The sequence below is a fragment of the Glandiceps talaboti genome, chromosome 17, assembly GCF_964340395.1.
Source record: "Glandiceps talaboti chromosome 17, keGlaTala1.1, whole genome shotgun sequence".
Lineage (NCBI taxonomy): Eukaryota > Metazoa > Hemichordata > Enteropneusta > Spengelidae > Glandiceps > Glandiceps talaboti.
Window position 1 is genome coordinate 14,104,901 of NC_135565.1, and position 14,835 is coordinate 14,119,735.

Here is a 14,835-nt window from a genome sequence, read left to right on the forward strand (position 1 = left end):
ACACAATCAATCTAGACTATTGTCCTCACATTCAAAAGTTTCCCCATAATGTACCCTTACAATCTACTGTCCTCATATTTGAGTTTCCCCATAATATACCCTTATAATCTAGTGTCCTCATTCAAAAGTTTCCCCATAATGTTCCATCACAATGTAGTGTTCTGTCAACAGTTTCCCCATAATGTTCCCTCACAATCTAGTGTTCTCTTTCAACAGTTCTACCCCGTCATTTAAATCTCTCCTCGCACCACACCACACATTATGCTTCTGACTAGGAACAGAAATTATCTTATTTCAAAAACCAACTTTTATTCAATTCCAACAATTAATATTACAACTGCACTCCTCGAAATACATGTACCCAAGTTATAAAAAAAACCTTCACTGGTCAGACATGGCAGTGTCAGCTGGGACCTTATCAAATTCTTTTAAAAATGTCATGGAAATACATAAAATGCATTATAAAAAGTTATAAAACCCAATATTATTTAAATTTTGAAGTCATAGCTTTCTCCTTCAAGATATTTTATAAAAATTCATGAACATTGTTGGTCAAAATTCATGAAGTCTTCAATTTTTCCTCAGCTTTCTCCAGCATTGATATCAAGTTTGGGATATCAATTGTTCCATAAATGTTACAAAACATATCCTCAGTTGTCATCCAACAATTTGACCAGCTTGTCAACATTCATTGCTTTAAGCTTTACAATTTGACACACAAGGCTATGAAGAAAATTTTATTTAAAAATTACAAAATTTAATGATGTAAACGGTTGGAAAAAAAGATAAAAAATATATCAATTACACACTTAAATTGTGACATCAGTTAACAATCTTAAAATCTGGCAAAATTCTCATTCTCCGAAGAGTAAAATCTAACAATATACCTTTCCAGCGAAGGGCACCCTCTAGTGGTGAAAATTAAAAACAACTATATCACATCAAGGTAACCTTTAGGTTCTTCCACATCATAGACCTTGATATAAAAATTGAATCATAAAACTGAACTGCATGAATCAAAAATCTTATAATGTATGTAAGAAAAGTATTCAGTGCTATCACTTCACCTTTACCATGTACTACTTACTGTCTCCAGAGGGCGCTGTTTATTTGAAAAGTAACTACATTATCTGGAGAGCTTGTAACAATTAAGACAACAAAGTTATTCTTCACATGACACAGACTTCGTAGTTGTAGGATCTACCATGGTATCAATAGTCTTTGCCTTCTTCACCTGATCACCTGTTTCTACTTCAGGCTCATCTTCCGCCTGGCGTTTGTTGTTTATCTCCTCACATTTAGGAGATTTCTCTTGATCTGTGGACAGAGTAAAAACAGTATCCCTGAATGTACATTCAGTGACATGACTATGATGCTGAAAAATTATGTTCACCTTATTTTTTGCCTCATTAATTTTCACTATCTGGAATTGAATATTACTGCCTACCGGTAGGTGCGTCATCAAAATAATGAACATTCAATTTCTTCATCGACACCATAATTAAACTTCCGCTCAATGCGCATTACTCTAGGTGTGCGTTAGAATAAGGAAACCTTAAAATGCTCTATTCTGACCCCCTAGCATGAGGTAAAAAGGTATTGCAGGTACCAAGAACTGCAGACCAGACAAATAAGCAGATTTGCACCCTCTACAGGATGCATCGGAAGGCACAATTTATCTTGTTAGGGTAAAGTGCCAAATTACACCACCAAATTAGTCAAAACTCACCTTTATTTTGATCTGGTTCTGTATTTTCTGATACTTGATCCAACTTTTCCTCCTTTGTCTCTTCAACGTGTGATTCTTTCGGAGTTTCTTCATTTTTATCCTAACATTAGTAACAATGTCACAGTGAAAACAGAAAATATTATATATTTTCATGCTGATAATTTTAAAATCAAAGCCTGATATTAAATGGGGGAATCAAAGCAGAATGTGAAGAGATACAGTGTACCCTCAGTGCTAATTTGATGTGCCACACTGATGCACAGCTGTCAGCAGTCAACTTCTTGTGATGAAACCAAATTTAATATTCCCCCATATACCTTATTATATGGCGACTCAGAGGTAAACACAGTTTTTTACCTAAAAGAAATCACAGCACCGAATACAAACACCTGATTCAAGTATAGTTGTACTTTTGACAATAAAATGTTTGGTTATATTAGCATGTCATATACTTTGTGAAATTTTAGAAGAGAACTTATAATTCAAAGATTGGGAACTGAAGCAATTTATCGATAGTATCTCATTCAGATTTTGTTTTATGCATCACAGGGGTGAACAAATCCACTGATCCTGCGTCTGGGACTAGTGATTTTTTTGGGTGGACAACTCAAATTTTACCTTGTCTGGTCCGTTGGACCAGTACCTTACTGTTAATAACTATGTTAAAAAATCGTCTGAATATACATTCATCGGTAAGATTTAATGTTTCACATTAGCGGGACCTGGGATCACTAATTCTTTCAGCAGGACCACTGGATTTTTTAAGGCACTAGTCCGGTGACGACCAGTTCACAAAATGATCTCCTGACATTCTGTGTAGATAATACCCATTTATCAATAATTTAAGGTCAAAGGTTAAATCCCAGATTCTCACATTTATAGCAGTACCATATCAATGGAACTATATAGGGATTACATGTAGGATTCTTCTTTAGTTCTGGTCCAACTTATTTCACACCTAAATTGCAATCCTAATCCAAACTTGACCTTTAACCTTTAACCTGCAGAGATTCTATCCCAGGTAGTGCTATCGTATCAGTTGGCCCATAAGGATTACATAGGATCATTCCTTTGCTCTATACCAACTTTTTTTATAGCTCTACTAGCAGCCTACTGCCCCCCCCCCCAAAAAAAAATAAAAAAATAAAAAAATAAAAAAAATAATAATAATTAACCCTAATGTGAACTTGGCCATAAACCACATTTCAAACCAAAATAACTTAAAGGGCCATGTTTCAATCTCGAATCATCACATTTGTGTTATCTTAATAATGATTATTTAAGACTATTCTTTAACTGTGGACCAACTTTTTCTATCACTCTGCCAAACAATAATTTTTCACAACCTAAACAATTATTTGACTTCGAACATAGCTTTTAAACAGAAATACTATTTTAACTTGGGTTTTGGAGATGTTACACAAATCCCTATTTTCTTTTAAAAGTCCTTACCTCTGATTGATGTTCTGTTGTTTCAGGTGTCACATTTTCCTTCATTTCACATCCAGTATTCATCTCTTCAACTTCAGGGGTAGTTTGTTCTGCCATTTTGACTTCTGCCTCTTTTGGTTGTTGTTCTAATGACCTATACAGAGAAATATTTTTGTATGAATTTGAAAATTTGTGTTTTGTCGAAATCTGACCCAAATAGCCAGGTACACCAATCCTGGGAACAACTATTTAAAAAAAGGGTTAACTTGGAAATAGATGACAAAATCCTGTTTGCTGACGATGGAGTAATGAAGGGACTATAGATTTTGACGACTGTGCTGTTGTCACTGAATCGAGTCTCGGAACTACTTCATCTGTAAGGAGGTCTACTTTAGACCAAATACGCCATTAGTATAACCATTGGTTGTTTCAAACCATATTCGAACTAGTACTGCTGGTACGGAAAATAACAATTATATTTGCCAGTCGCTAAGAATTTGTCTACACATCGTAAATACTGAACATATTAGTGCGTATCATTAGCCACCATTTCATTCCTTTGTAAAGGCGCCTTCGTCCCATTGTTCAGTACAGTGAACATACATGGGGGAAAAGACCACTGTAGTAATTTTGAAAGGTCCGTTACAACTTCGGAAGTATTTATATTGAGGTCTCAGAAATTACTACATTAGTTGCATGAACATGAAGAACGCTAAATGTTTGATGAGTACAAATATCGCACAGTTGTACTCGTACGTTATTACGATATAGTTTATCCTGTGACACTGGGTACGTAAACAGACGACCAACTTACATACTTATATCGGAAAGTACACCAGACCGTAACTCTAAAACTGGCAATCCTGAACTTACTAACTGGTGCTGACTAGAAGTTGAACCTAGACACCAAATTTGTTAGAAACAGCACGTATGTACACATGATACAGTATGATTGATACACAGAGTGGGAACAGAACACATTTTTGCTCACACTTCGATATCACAGGAACGCTAAACTTTTGAACATACTAATGCTTCAAAAAATTGAAAAATGACCACACAATGTTAATGCTGTAGGCCACAAGCGTCAAAATTTGTGGCTGGGAAGAATCCACGCCAATATTCCTCACCTTTCGGTTCGCACCATTCCTGTTCAATGGACTCGCGTCGTTACAACTAAATGCAGGTCACCGTATTGCAATCACATGGCTCATTTGGACCAATAGAATTTTAGATATGTTAACTTCTGTCCAATCAGACAACTGGTAACGAAATGGCTATTCCCGCCACAATTTTGTCGTTCACAGATTTTCCCGCCATATATGATAGCATTGCAATTTGTATGTGTAGATGATGGTGGTGGTGGTGCAGTGTTCAAATTTGTACTTGCGATTTCGGTTAAATTGAGTTGAGTCAGTAAAATGTGCAAACGCGCTAGTCTCGGGAGTAGTACCAAGCTCAACTGGTGTTGATAAGACAGTGTTATATGAGAGAGAGAGAGAGAGAGAGAGAGAGAGAGAGAGAGAGAGAGAGAGAGACACACACACACACACACACACACACACACACACACAGATAGACAGAGGGAGGGAGATGGGAAGAGGGGGCTGATGAGTAGGGATGATGTGGTTTATAAATGGTTTCCTTTGTTGATCCTAATTATATAGTTCGTTCCGCCTGCTCACCTCAGCTCAGTTATGATTTTTTAGAGTAGTTATAATATATTCTCTGGAACGTTTTATTCAGTAGGCTAGGGTAGTTGATTAGTCTTGTTTCGAATTAAACAAAAAAAAAAGCAATCTTTAAATGTTTGTATGAGATTACCAATTTTAAGTTTAAAATTTCCCATGACAGGTGTCATCAGGATCTTGATGCCGTATCGCACCCGGTATATCGTGTGTGTTGATAAGGGTGAGGTTTTTTTTTTTTTTGTTTCTCATCTCCAATGGAATAGTCAGGCGGGTCGGGCGGGCGAAATAAAAAAAAAAGGGGGGGCAAGAAAAAAAAATGTATTTTTTCAGTTCTATTCTCTGTCCTTTCTGTCCTGTTAGTCTCTATACAACTTCATTTCTCTTCTATTTATTGAATTCCTTGTTACAAGTCTCTTTCCTTCATTTTAGCAAGGTTGACAAGTCTGTAGAACAACTTTGTAAGAAGATGATTAAATACTTATCATCCTGATGGGTGTATATATGTAGCCATGAACTATTGTGTGATTTTATCAGGAGTACTAATACATTTGTCCTATTAATCAAAGTGGCATTGCCATCGCTAACAATATTTTCAAGTTATCCAATTTGAACTTTAGTATGTAACTTTTTGAAACACTTACGTGATTGTCATCAGTGTGCTAGATGAATTTTCATTTATATGAACCATTACTTCTATGAAACATTTTTCTTCAGTGTGAACTTGTCAAAATAATCCACCAGATAACATGTCAAACATTTCTAGAACTCAGAACCCCTTTGGGATTTACTGTTTAAAAGTAATTAAAAGTAATAATGTAAACACCGGAATCGGGTCATGAAACGCTATGGAGTCGGTCATTTCCCTGATAATACAACTAATTTAAAGCTAAAAACTGGTCAAGAAATTAGGAATGCAGTATGACTTTTACCAATTTTAAGCATAATTTTGAAAATGATGGAAATATTCTGAGCTATTATTACATTGCAGCAAAATGTACCGCGTGACAGTATTAATTTTGAGCCCTGTCCCTCATCAAACCTCAACGGCTTCAGCCATGATGCTCTGACATGCTGCTCTGACGTAACAAAGGGGTTGGGTGGGTGGGTGTGTGAGAGGGGGGGGGGTTAGACGGCAGTGTTCTGCCAAGGTTTCCAACAAGTTGGGACACAGGCCCCTTGGTTCCAAAAAGTGGTGTCATTTGACAGGGAGTAGGGTCAATTATTATTGTCTATGAAATATTCATATAAATTATCTCAGACCACTATAGAGATACTGTGGTCTGAGATATTCCATTACGTATAGACCATTACCTAACTACATAAAAAAATTCCATTCATAATAACAGTTCCCATTTTTTGAAAATTGTGTACTACACATTACTCCTTAGAAAAAGAAGGCAATTAAGATTTATATATATATATATAATATATATATATATATAATATATATATATATATATATATATATATATATATATATATATATATATATATATATATATATATAATTATATATATATATATATATATATATATATATATATATATGAATGATATATTGTTTAGAAAGATTGGACAGCCAGGTAGTCACAATTTTTAATCTGAATATCAATGAATAGCAGTGCTAAAATTTATAATTTTTTCAGACAAGGACAATGAACAATTTCAAAATAAGTCACAGTGAACATATGATTGAATAAAAACTTTGAGAAATCCTAAACTTGTAACCACTTGTTTCATTTTTAAAATTGTTAGTACACTGCTGTGTTTATCATTCCCTCTTCAAATTCATGACATTCCTGAAGAAAAAAAAATCCCTGACTTTAAAAAGTACCAAATGTGAACGAAAAACTTACAAATAATAGTCAAACAAACTTTAAAATAATTTATTTTTTATTAATTAACCCTTACTGGCTGTGTATCATGATTTGGTCCTGCTATATCAAATGACAGCATAGTTACGTACCGTAAACTTGCAATGATACGGAAAGCTGACATTAGGTGTCCTTGAAACTCAGAACTTGAATCTTTAACTAAAACTATCAACAAAGTCAAAGTTGGGATGCTCTGTAAATATTACATTAATGTTTTTCTGATTTGCACAACAAGTTCGTTCTTCATGTCTGACCGGGCGCACATGCATCGGCCGTCTATAGTGGCCATGCCAGTGATTACGCATTGATTCAGTGCCCAACATTCACATGTGTCACTAGCACTGTCAACATCATGCAACACGATCCCCTAACACAGCTTTTTCGGAATCAAAATACACATGTACTCATTTAATTTAACCCATCAACAAATGAAAATCACAACCTGTCCCATAAATTTGGTTCACGAAGGCTTCTGAGCTGTGGCATGGCAGATAGATGTTCCGGTAGCAAGTTCAGTGTTTCGCTCACGTCAGTGATTAGGTCAGAGGTCACGACAGTGACAGTAGACAAAATCAAAACATGTGACGAGAGACGTCCATTTCGACGTCTCATCTAATCCCTCTAAGTCTAATGTTTTAATTTGTAGATTAAGTTTATCAAAGTTGATCTTTTTGTGGCATTTTTTATGATAACAATAGAACTGCGCGTTGTCACTGTATCTTATATGATGTCAACAAAACTTTCCCTTACGCAGTCAGTATACTTCTTGTGGGATTCACGTCGAGTCAGCGCCTGGCCTGGTCCGGCCGTGACTTAGATAATTTTGATGTCTGCCGTAAAATGAATGCGCCAAAGCGATGAAAGGTGGGAAAATTATTGCTTCATTTGTAATTTTAGGGGGCCAATGTCGCAAGGTCGTGGCCTCGGCAGAACTGGCCTAAGACGCCATGGGGAACCTTACTATTTTGCTGTGCTCAGGGGTCGGTCGGAAATAAAAACACTTTTTTTTTTCTGATGTCGGAGCTGCAAATTAGGGTCGGTCGGGAGATGAGAAACAGAAAAATAAAAAGGGCCGCCCTAATAGGATAATAGCGAGACTTGCAAAAGAAAGAAAATGTTTTTCTATAACATTCCGTTGATGGCGTCTCTCTCTCTCTCTCTCTCTCTCTCTCTCTCTCTCTCTCTCTCTCTCTCTCTCTCTCTCTCTCTCTCAAATTTTAGACTGATAATAGCCTTTTAGGCACTAATTTCACAGCTTTAAAAGACAGCATCATCTAAGCTTGGCAACTAATCTTAGCATAGGGTTGAAATATTCAACAAATGCACGACAGTAATAGGTTGGTTCATCTGATAGATGGTTTACTAAGGAAATAAACAGAATTTATGGAGGGGGGGCCTGAAGATAAATGGGGGTGGGGGCACAAACGAATTGGGGGTGCTAAGGAGGTCTTCAGAAAATTGATGTGTGAAAGGAGGTCATGAAATATTTTGCTCATGATTTTTACAAAATTTAACCCCAGGAGCAGTCGTTTATAATTACCAAGTACATAATTTACAAAATTTTGTGATAAGAGAGTGAGATATATAGTGTTGGTGTCAGAATTTTTGTGTATTATTTTGAAATTGTAGTATTTGAATAATTTCAAATAAACGTATTTTTCTATTTAGAATGTAGTATTTAATGATTTCAAATAATAAAATGTACGGAATTGTTTCAATTGAATACACACAAATACGATAACAAAAGTGTCCAATCTCTGGTCATAGTAAAATTATTAGTAAATTACTACTATATACAATAAGAACACAATGTGTACAAATATCGTCTCAGACCAAAACATAAAATGTTAATGACTTAGGGAATATTTTAATCGTGGTACGCATGCGTCACATCACTTCAAAGTCACTAAAGACACTTTCACATAGAAAACAGTCTGTTCATAACACGATATTTACGGTACGCACAGTGATGACAAAACAAAACAAGCTGGTTTGTTCTTTGAAGGAAAGAGGACACGTTGCTGGAATAGGGTTGCAAATAGACTATGGAAGTTCGCTTGCTGACTTCAATGAAGGAACTGAGAAAATATAGTACAACTTATTACGAAAGGATATATTAATATTCTTGAACATGTGAAAGGAAACGAGACTATTAGTCAGATCAACCATTTTCTCATCTTCCACCAAAATTAAACAAAAATTGAAGTTACACAAGGAAGTAAACAGAAAACATTAGGTGGTGTTTCTGGTTAGAGCTTATTGCAGTAATCTTAACAAACTTAGTCTAATACACATGTGGTGAACTTATATATCCATAATTGAGTGATAGGCAACTACTAGTAATGGTTGATAAATTATATATACATTAAAATTATACAGAAGGGATAGAGTTATAGGGACCAAGGTGTTCAGTCTCAGAGTGTGATCTAGGAGTTCTTTCCATGTTTAAGCATAGAGTGACATGTACAGTTGAGGGTTTTGTCTTCATTTGTAAGTACAAAAATACATTACTTTATTTAAAAGTACATTTGTTGGAGACGCATAATCCTAGCAATACAGAAGTGACGTCATTTTACGTGTCTTCTTTTGGTGTTTCATCATCCATGGCATTACCTCGCTTCAAAACCTTTGTTGCCTCCATTAGTTGTACCTGGGCAAGATGTAACATAGCTTTATAATCTGTTGTGCCATTTCCCACAGACCGTGATGATTTCCTACTTGGTGCAGACCCACGCAGAGAATGAGTGTCATAATTCTTTACTGACGTTGCAGGTGTCTTAGGCGTGGCAGGTTTACTCTGTGTTTCAAACACTGGAGTTTTTTCTTTCAATGGTGTCTTTTCTACCCAGTTATCTTCAGGCCTAGGTGACGAGTTGTGAATCTTGGAATTCTTATTTGTGGCAGACGTAGGTGGCTTACTTACTACAGACGCAGATCTTCTTGCTGGAGATTCATTCGAGTTGTCAGTTCTTGGATTTGTATTTGAAACAGCTGATGCCGGTGTCGGGGACTTACTCAGAACTGACCCTACCCTACTGGCACGGGACTCACGCTCACTTTTCTTCCCTGTGTCATTACTAGGTGTCTTTGGAACACCTAAAGGGGTCTTAGAGCCACCGACTTTACTATTTGTTCCAAACTGCTGCAGTACAGCGGCTAGAATGTCACCAGGAGTCTTTTTACCCGAGTTGCTCCTTTCACCAGATCTAGATTTCTCTGATCCTTTAGAATCTTTGGTAGTAATACTTCCACTTGCAGCCATGGCTAATAACTCAGCAAGGTCGTCATTGTCAGAAAGTTTAGATGCGGCTCTTGCTTGCTCCTTTTTTGTTTTATCATCTTGGGGAGCTTTTTGGTTTTGTTTTCCAGTCTCCTTACTTTGTTTTTCATTATTTCCGAGTTGTTCTAACAATGACATAAGTTCGTCATCGGCAGCTCCAGCATTAGGCCCATTAGTTGGATTCTTCTTTTTCCTGGTTTGCAAACTCGATCCAATTTTTGATAATATTGTCATAGCATCGTCGCCCTCTTCTATTTTAATTTTATTCGATTTCTCCTCCTTTGTTTCTGTGTCATCTTGTTTATCAGATTCCGTTTTAGTATCAGCATCTTTTTTATTCTCATCTGTGTCTTTGTTAGTCTCATCTGATGGTGTACCCTCTGCTGGCTTCTCCTCATCTTCCCTGGATATTAATTTCAACAGGTCTGTCAATCCATTGTCTTCTTCTACCTTTTTCTTTGGTGGTTTCTCTTCTTTATTGTCGTCCTCAGGTCGGGTAGTGTAGGTTGACCCACTGGCTTTAGTACGTGTGCTCCATTTGTGAGATCTGTGTGATTTATGTGATTTGTGAGACTTGTGTGTCTTTTCAGATCGTTTTGACTTTTTCTCAGTATTCTGGCTGCCTCGACTTGCATAGGTCGTAGCTTCACTTCTTGGCTTACTTCTTGGGTAGATCACCTTTTCTTGTTCAGGTGGAGCTCGACGTCCTTGTTTTGTTACAGTTTCTTCTGTTTGCACCTGTCCAACAAGAGTCTGTGGTTCATATAGTTCTCTACTTCTTACTACACGCATTTGTTCCTCTTTATGTGTTCCTGTCCTTGTCACAAAGGTTTCTGGTCGTCGAGGTGAGGCATCAAATATAGCTAGTCTTTCTACTTTTCTCATAGTCGATGTGATATCATCAGGATCAGCTTGTATAGCGACGTCATATGGAGTTTGTACTTCCTTGGAAACCATCTTTTTAGGTTGCACAACTTCATAATGTTGTTGTAATTGATCAACTGGTACAATAACAATCTTTGCCATACTAGACATTGCTCGTTGCTGTACAGGTACAGGTGTGACACCCGTGGCAGGTATCATAGTAGTAAAAGGACGTGGTTCAACCACAGGTTGCTGCTGTGGTTGAGTAATTGTTTGCTCGCCGTTTGGCTGTTGGAATGGTTGTGGATTCTCTGGTCTTTGTTCTTGTATATTTCGAGTCTGTTCCTGGCTGTCTTTATTATCTGGTTCTTTCTTTTCATGTTCTGTAGATTGTTGTGATTTAAGTGATCGCTCCTCTGCCTCTTTGGCTTGCCTTTCTTCTTTCTCTACATCTTTTTCACTTCCATCCAAATCCCCATTTTCTTTCTTCTCAGTCTGTTGTTCAACCTCTTCTGTGCCAACAACAGGTGAAACATTTTCCTCTAGTTTTGCCTGAGAAGCATCTTCTGGTGCATGCGGTTGCTCGCCATGTTCTTCAACTTTCTCACCACTTTCTTCTTTAGCTACTTCACTTTCAGCTAATACGTCTTCTTGATTGTCTTTCTCCCTTGCCATTTTCTCCTCTTCGATTTGCTTATCAGATTCTTGCCCACCTTCTTCTTCCTTCTTTACAGTTTCGCTTTTGTCTTCCATTTCATCTGTCTTTTCCTCGCTTTCATTGTCTCTTTTTTCTGTTTTATCATCTTCCTCTTTCTCACCCTCCCTCTTTTCATCATTTTCTTCTTTTTCTTCTTTTTTCTCTGCATCATCTTTTGACTCTTTCTCCTCAGCATGATCACCTTCTTTAATTTCCTCTTTCTGTGCCTCTTCCCCATCCTCTTTTTTGTCAACATTTTCATTTTCTTTACCAGCTTCTTTTTCTTCATCCTTTTTCTGTTCATCTGTTTCTTTGTCTTCAGAATTCACTTGTTCCGTTTGTTCTTCTTCCTCCTTGTCATCTTCTTCCCTTTTGTCATCTTCTGTTTCCTCAGCTGGTTCTTCCTTGTCCTTTATACCAAACAACCTTTTAAAAAATCCCCTGATACCACCTCCCCCTCTTTTCTTCTCTTCTTTTTTTGTTTTTTCTGGTTTTGGGGATTCCTCTTTTCGTTCCTCGGGTTTTGGAGTTTCCTCTTTGCGTTGCTCTTCATCGAGTTTTGGTGAGTCCACTTTACGTTGCTCCCCGTCGGGTTTTGGTGATTCTATTTTGCGTTGCTCTCCCTCAGGCTTCGGTGATTCCACATTACGTTGATCTTCGGATTTTGGTGATTCCACTTTGCGCTGCTCTTCAGGCTTGGGTGATTCAACTTTTGGTTGATCATCAGGTTTAGGTGATTCTATTTTCTGTGGCTCTTCAGGTTTAGGTGATTCCATTTTTTGTTGATCTTCGGGTTTGGGTGATTCCACTTTTCCCTGTTCTTCAGGTTTCGGTGATTCCACTTTGCGTTGCTCTTCATGTTGTTTTGTCTCTTCCTTGTTTTGCTCTTGTCGAAATCTGTTGGACTTCACTGACCTGCTGGTTTGAGGTCGAACTGACTGTGTTGTCTTTGGTCTCTCATTTTCTTCATCAGTCTCTCCACGGTTATGATCAGTTTCAGATTCATATTCCGTCTCAGTTACATCATCACCTGTCGTCTCTTCCTCGATCTTCTCTAGTGCTGGTGCCACATCAACTTTGTTACGCCTTGTTGGTCGCCTACGTGGCGCCCGTGAAGTTTGATCACCCTGAGGCCGACGTTTGCGTGGGCGATTTGGGTCCCGTGGGCGATTTGGATCACGTGAACGTCGGCGTTTTGCTCTTGGGTCTTTTCGTCGCCGACGCTCTCTTTCCTTTTCAATGTCTTCATCAACTTCATCTCCACTACTCGATGGTCCAGTGTGAAACTTGAAAGACTGAAACCTAGGTTTAGGAGGCTCGGTGTTTGCCGGTTGTGCAGTCTCCGCTGGGTTGACGGTTGAATTTTGGTTCCCCATCACAGGGGGTGATTGTTTTCAAGCTCTTTCCACAAACCTGGAAAGGAAATGAGAGAAAAAAAAAATCATTTTATTGTTTTTATTGTTAGTACATGAATGGTCTTGATATTTCTGATTTATGCAAGTGAAAATAAGAACAGCAGAACTGTTAATGTTACTTCATAACTTCCACAGATACTAAACAAACTGGTAAAAGCATTGCATGAACCTAAATCAGAAGCATTCGCTTTTGTTTTTGTATCAGGTGTAATGTTGTTTTTACCTGTCGGATATTTTTTCTTTGAAATCGAAGTCTTTACTTGACTCACTTTATTTAAACAAACGCATTATTTTGTAAACTCGTCCTCGCACCCGCTTGGCTAGATTATATCGCTCGAATTATCGAGTTAGTCTGTAGTCCAAATATTGGATCTCAGTGACAGATCTAGACTTGTCCCTTTATTTTAAAAAGGACACGAATCCACTTATGGCACATGTTTGAATTGTATGACGATCGCAACTATCATGAACATTTTCTTGAAGCATTACGTCGAAGGAACTTGATATTTCTGTTTGAAATTTTTAGTATGCTGTTTTAGTTAGTTTTTTTCCCAGTAAGGGAGAATCTTTCTCTTTTTAAATGAGATACTTGTCTTTCACATGATGTTTGTGGCAGCCATATTGATTCTATATCGATTTTCTTACATTCCACTTTCTGTTCTAAGGCGAGTCCAATTAACAAATTGAGTGGATTCAACTTTGTTGTGTTTTATAACGGGTAAAGATGTTTATTGATTCAAAATACCTAACCTAGAAAACTTAAACCAGCAGTTCTGAACAATAATCGTAATATTAGCATTGTGTTGTCTGTGCTCCATGAACGTCGTGATACCTGTACATGTACACCATAGAAACTAGTTGATTTGTAAGTACAATGTATATAATCAATACTATTTATTCACAAAAACACACTGTATGTAACCCTACCTCTACTGTACTGTCAGACGAACCAAAAAACGGTGTCATGTTATAATTAAGTTTTTAGAATAAAAATAATAACAACTTGATTAAGTAGAATACAATTTTCTTAAGTTGTACACCGAGTTTAATTATTAAATCGTCACCAACTACCAGGTCGCGATCGCAGATCATCTCAGCGATATCTCACCTGTAGCAAAGACCCACAACTTTCTAGACTTACTTTTACGCACGTTTAAGAATTCTAGATACAAGAATTGTAATTTTCTTGCTGTATATGATTGACGTTTTGTTTATTTGTCATCATTGAATGAAAGCATAGCAATGGTGTAATTCATAGAAGAAGAAAAAAACGTTTTAGCAAGTCTTTTTCTAATTTAAAAAAGTGCGTCAAAATAATCAACTATCTACTTACCGGCTACATGGTCGTAAGTCTTAATGGATAATCAGACGAAGTGCTGATCATAATGTCTGTTGATCCTGACATCTAACGATGAATTCTAGACATATGAATTGGCATTAAGGTAACAACAACAAAGTCACAAAGCTAATAATAGTTCAAAGGCTGTTACGTCATACCTGGGAAAAAAATCAATACAGGATTGAATAAACAAAAGGAACATCAGCGAAATAAATAATTTAATTTTTTCGAGTCTTTAAAAGTGTTCTTTTATATCTCCAAAGTTTATTGAAAGTGTCCATTTTTATTTATGATATTATGATACGATTACCAATATGCAAAACTTTTAACCAATAAAAACAGAACGTGAAGGGTCGTAGTTAGCTCATTGGAGTAAAGTAACAACGAGCAAGTTGTTCTTTTGTAAAGTACCCGATTCGATTGAAAGCAAATAAATAAATATTACTCTTCAAATGGTTAAAAAAAGAAAAGAAAAAGATGTTTCCCAAATTAGATGTCTTATGTACTTTTTTTAA

At 36.8% G+C, this 14,835-nt stretch overlaps 1 protein-coding gene across 1 annotated transcript; it reads right to left on the reverse strand.

Annotated features, from left to right (window-relative positions):
* Positions 1–323: 323 nt before the first annotated feature.
* On the reverse strand, positions 324–4,313 carry LOC144448581 (uncharacterized). Its single transcript, XM_078138856.1, has 4 exons — positions 4,291–4,313; positions 3,182–3,314; positions 1,730–1,829; positions 324–1,317 (listed from the first exon to the last, which is right to left on the reverse strand). Exons 1-4 carry the CDS (start codon positions 4,305–4,307, stop codon positions 1,163–1,165), a joined length of 405 nt encoding a protein of 134 aa, XP_077994982.1. The 5' UTR covers positions 4,308–4,313; the 3' UTR covers positions 324–1,162.
* Positions 4,314–14,835: the final 10,522 nt, after the last annotated feature.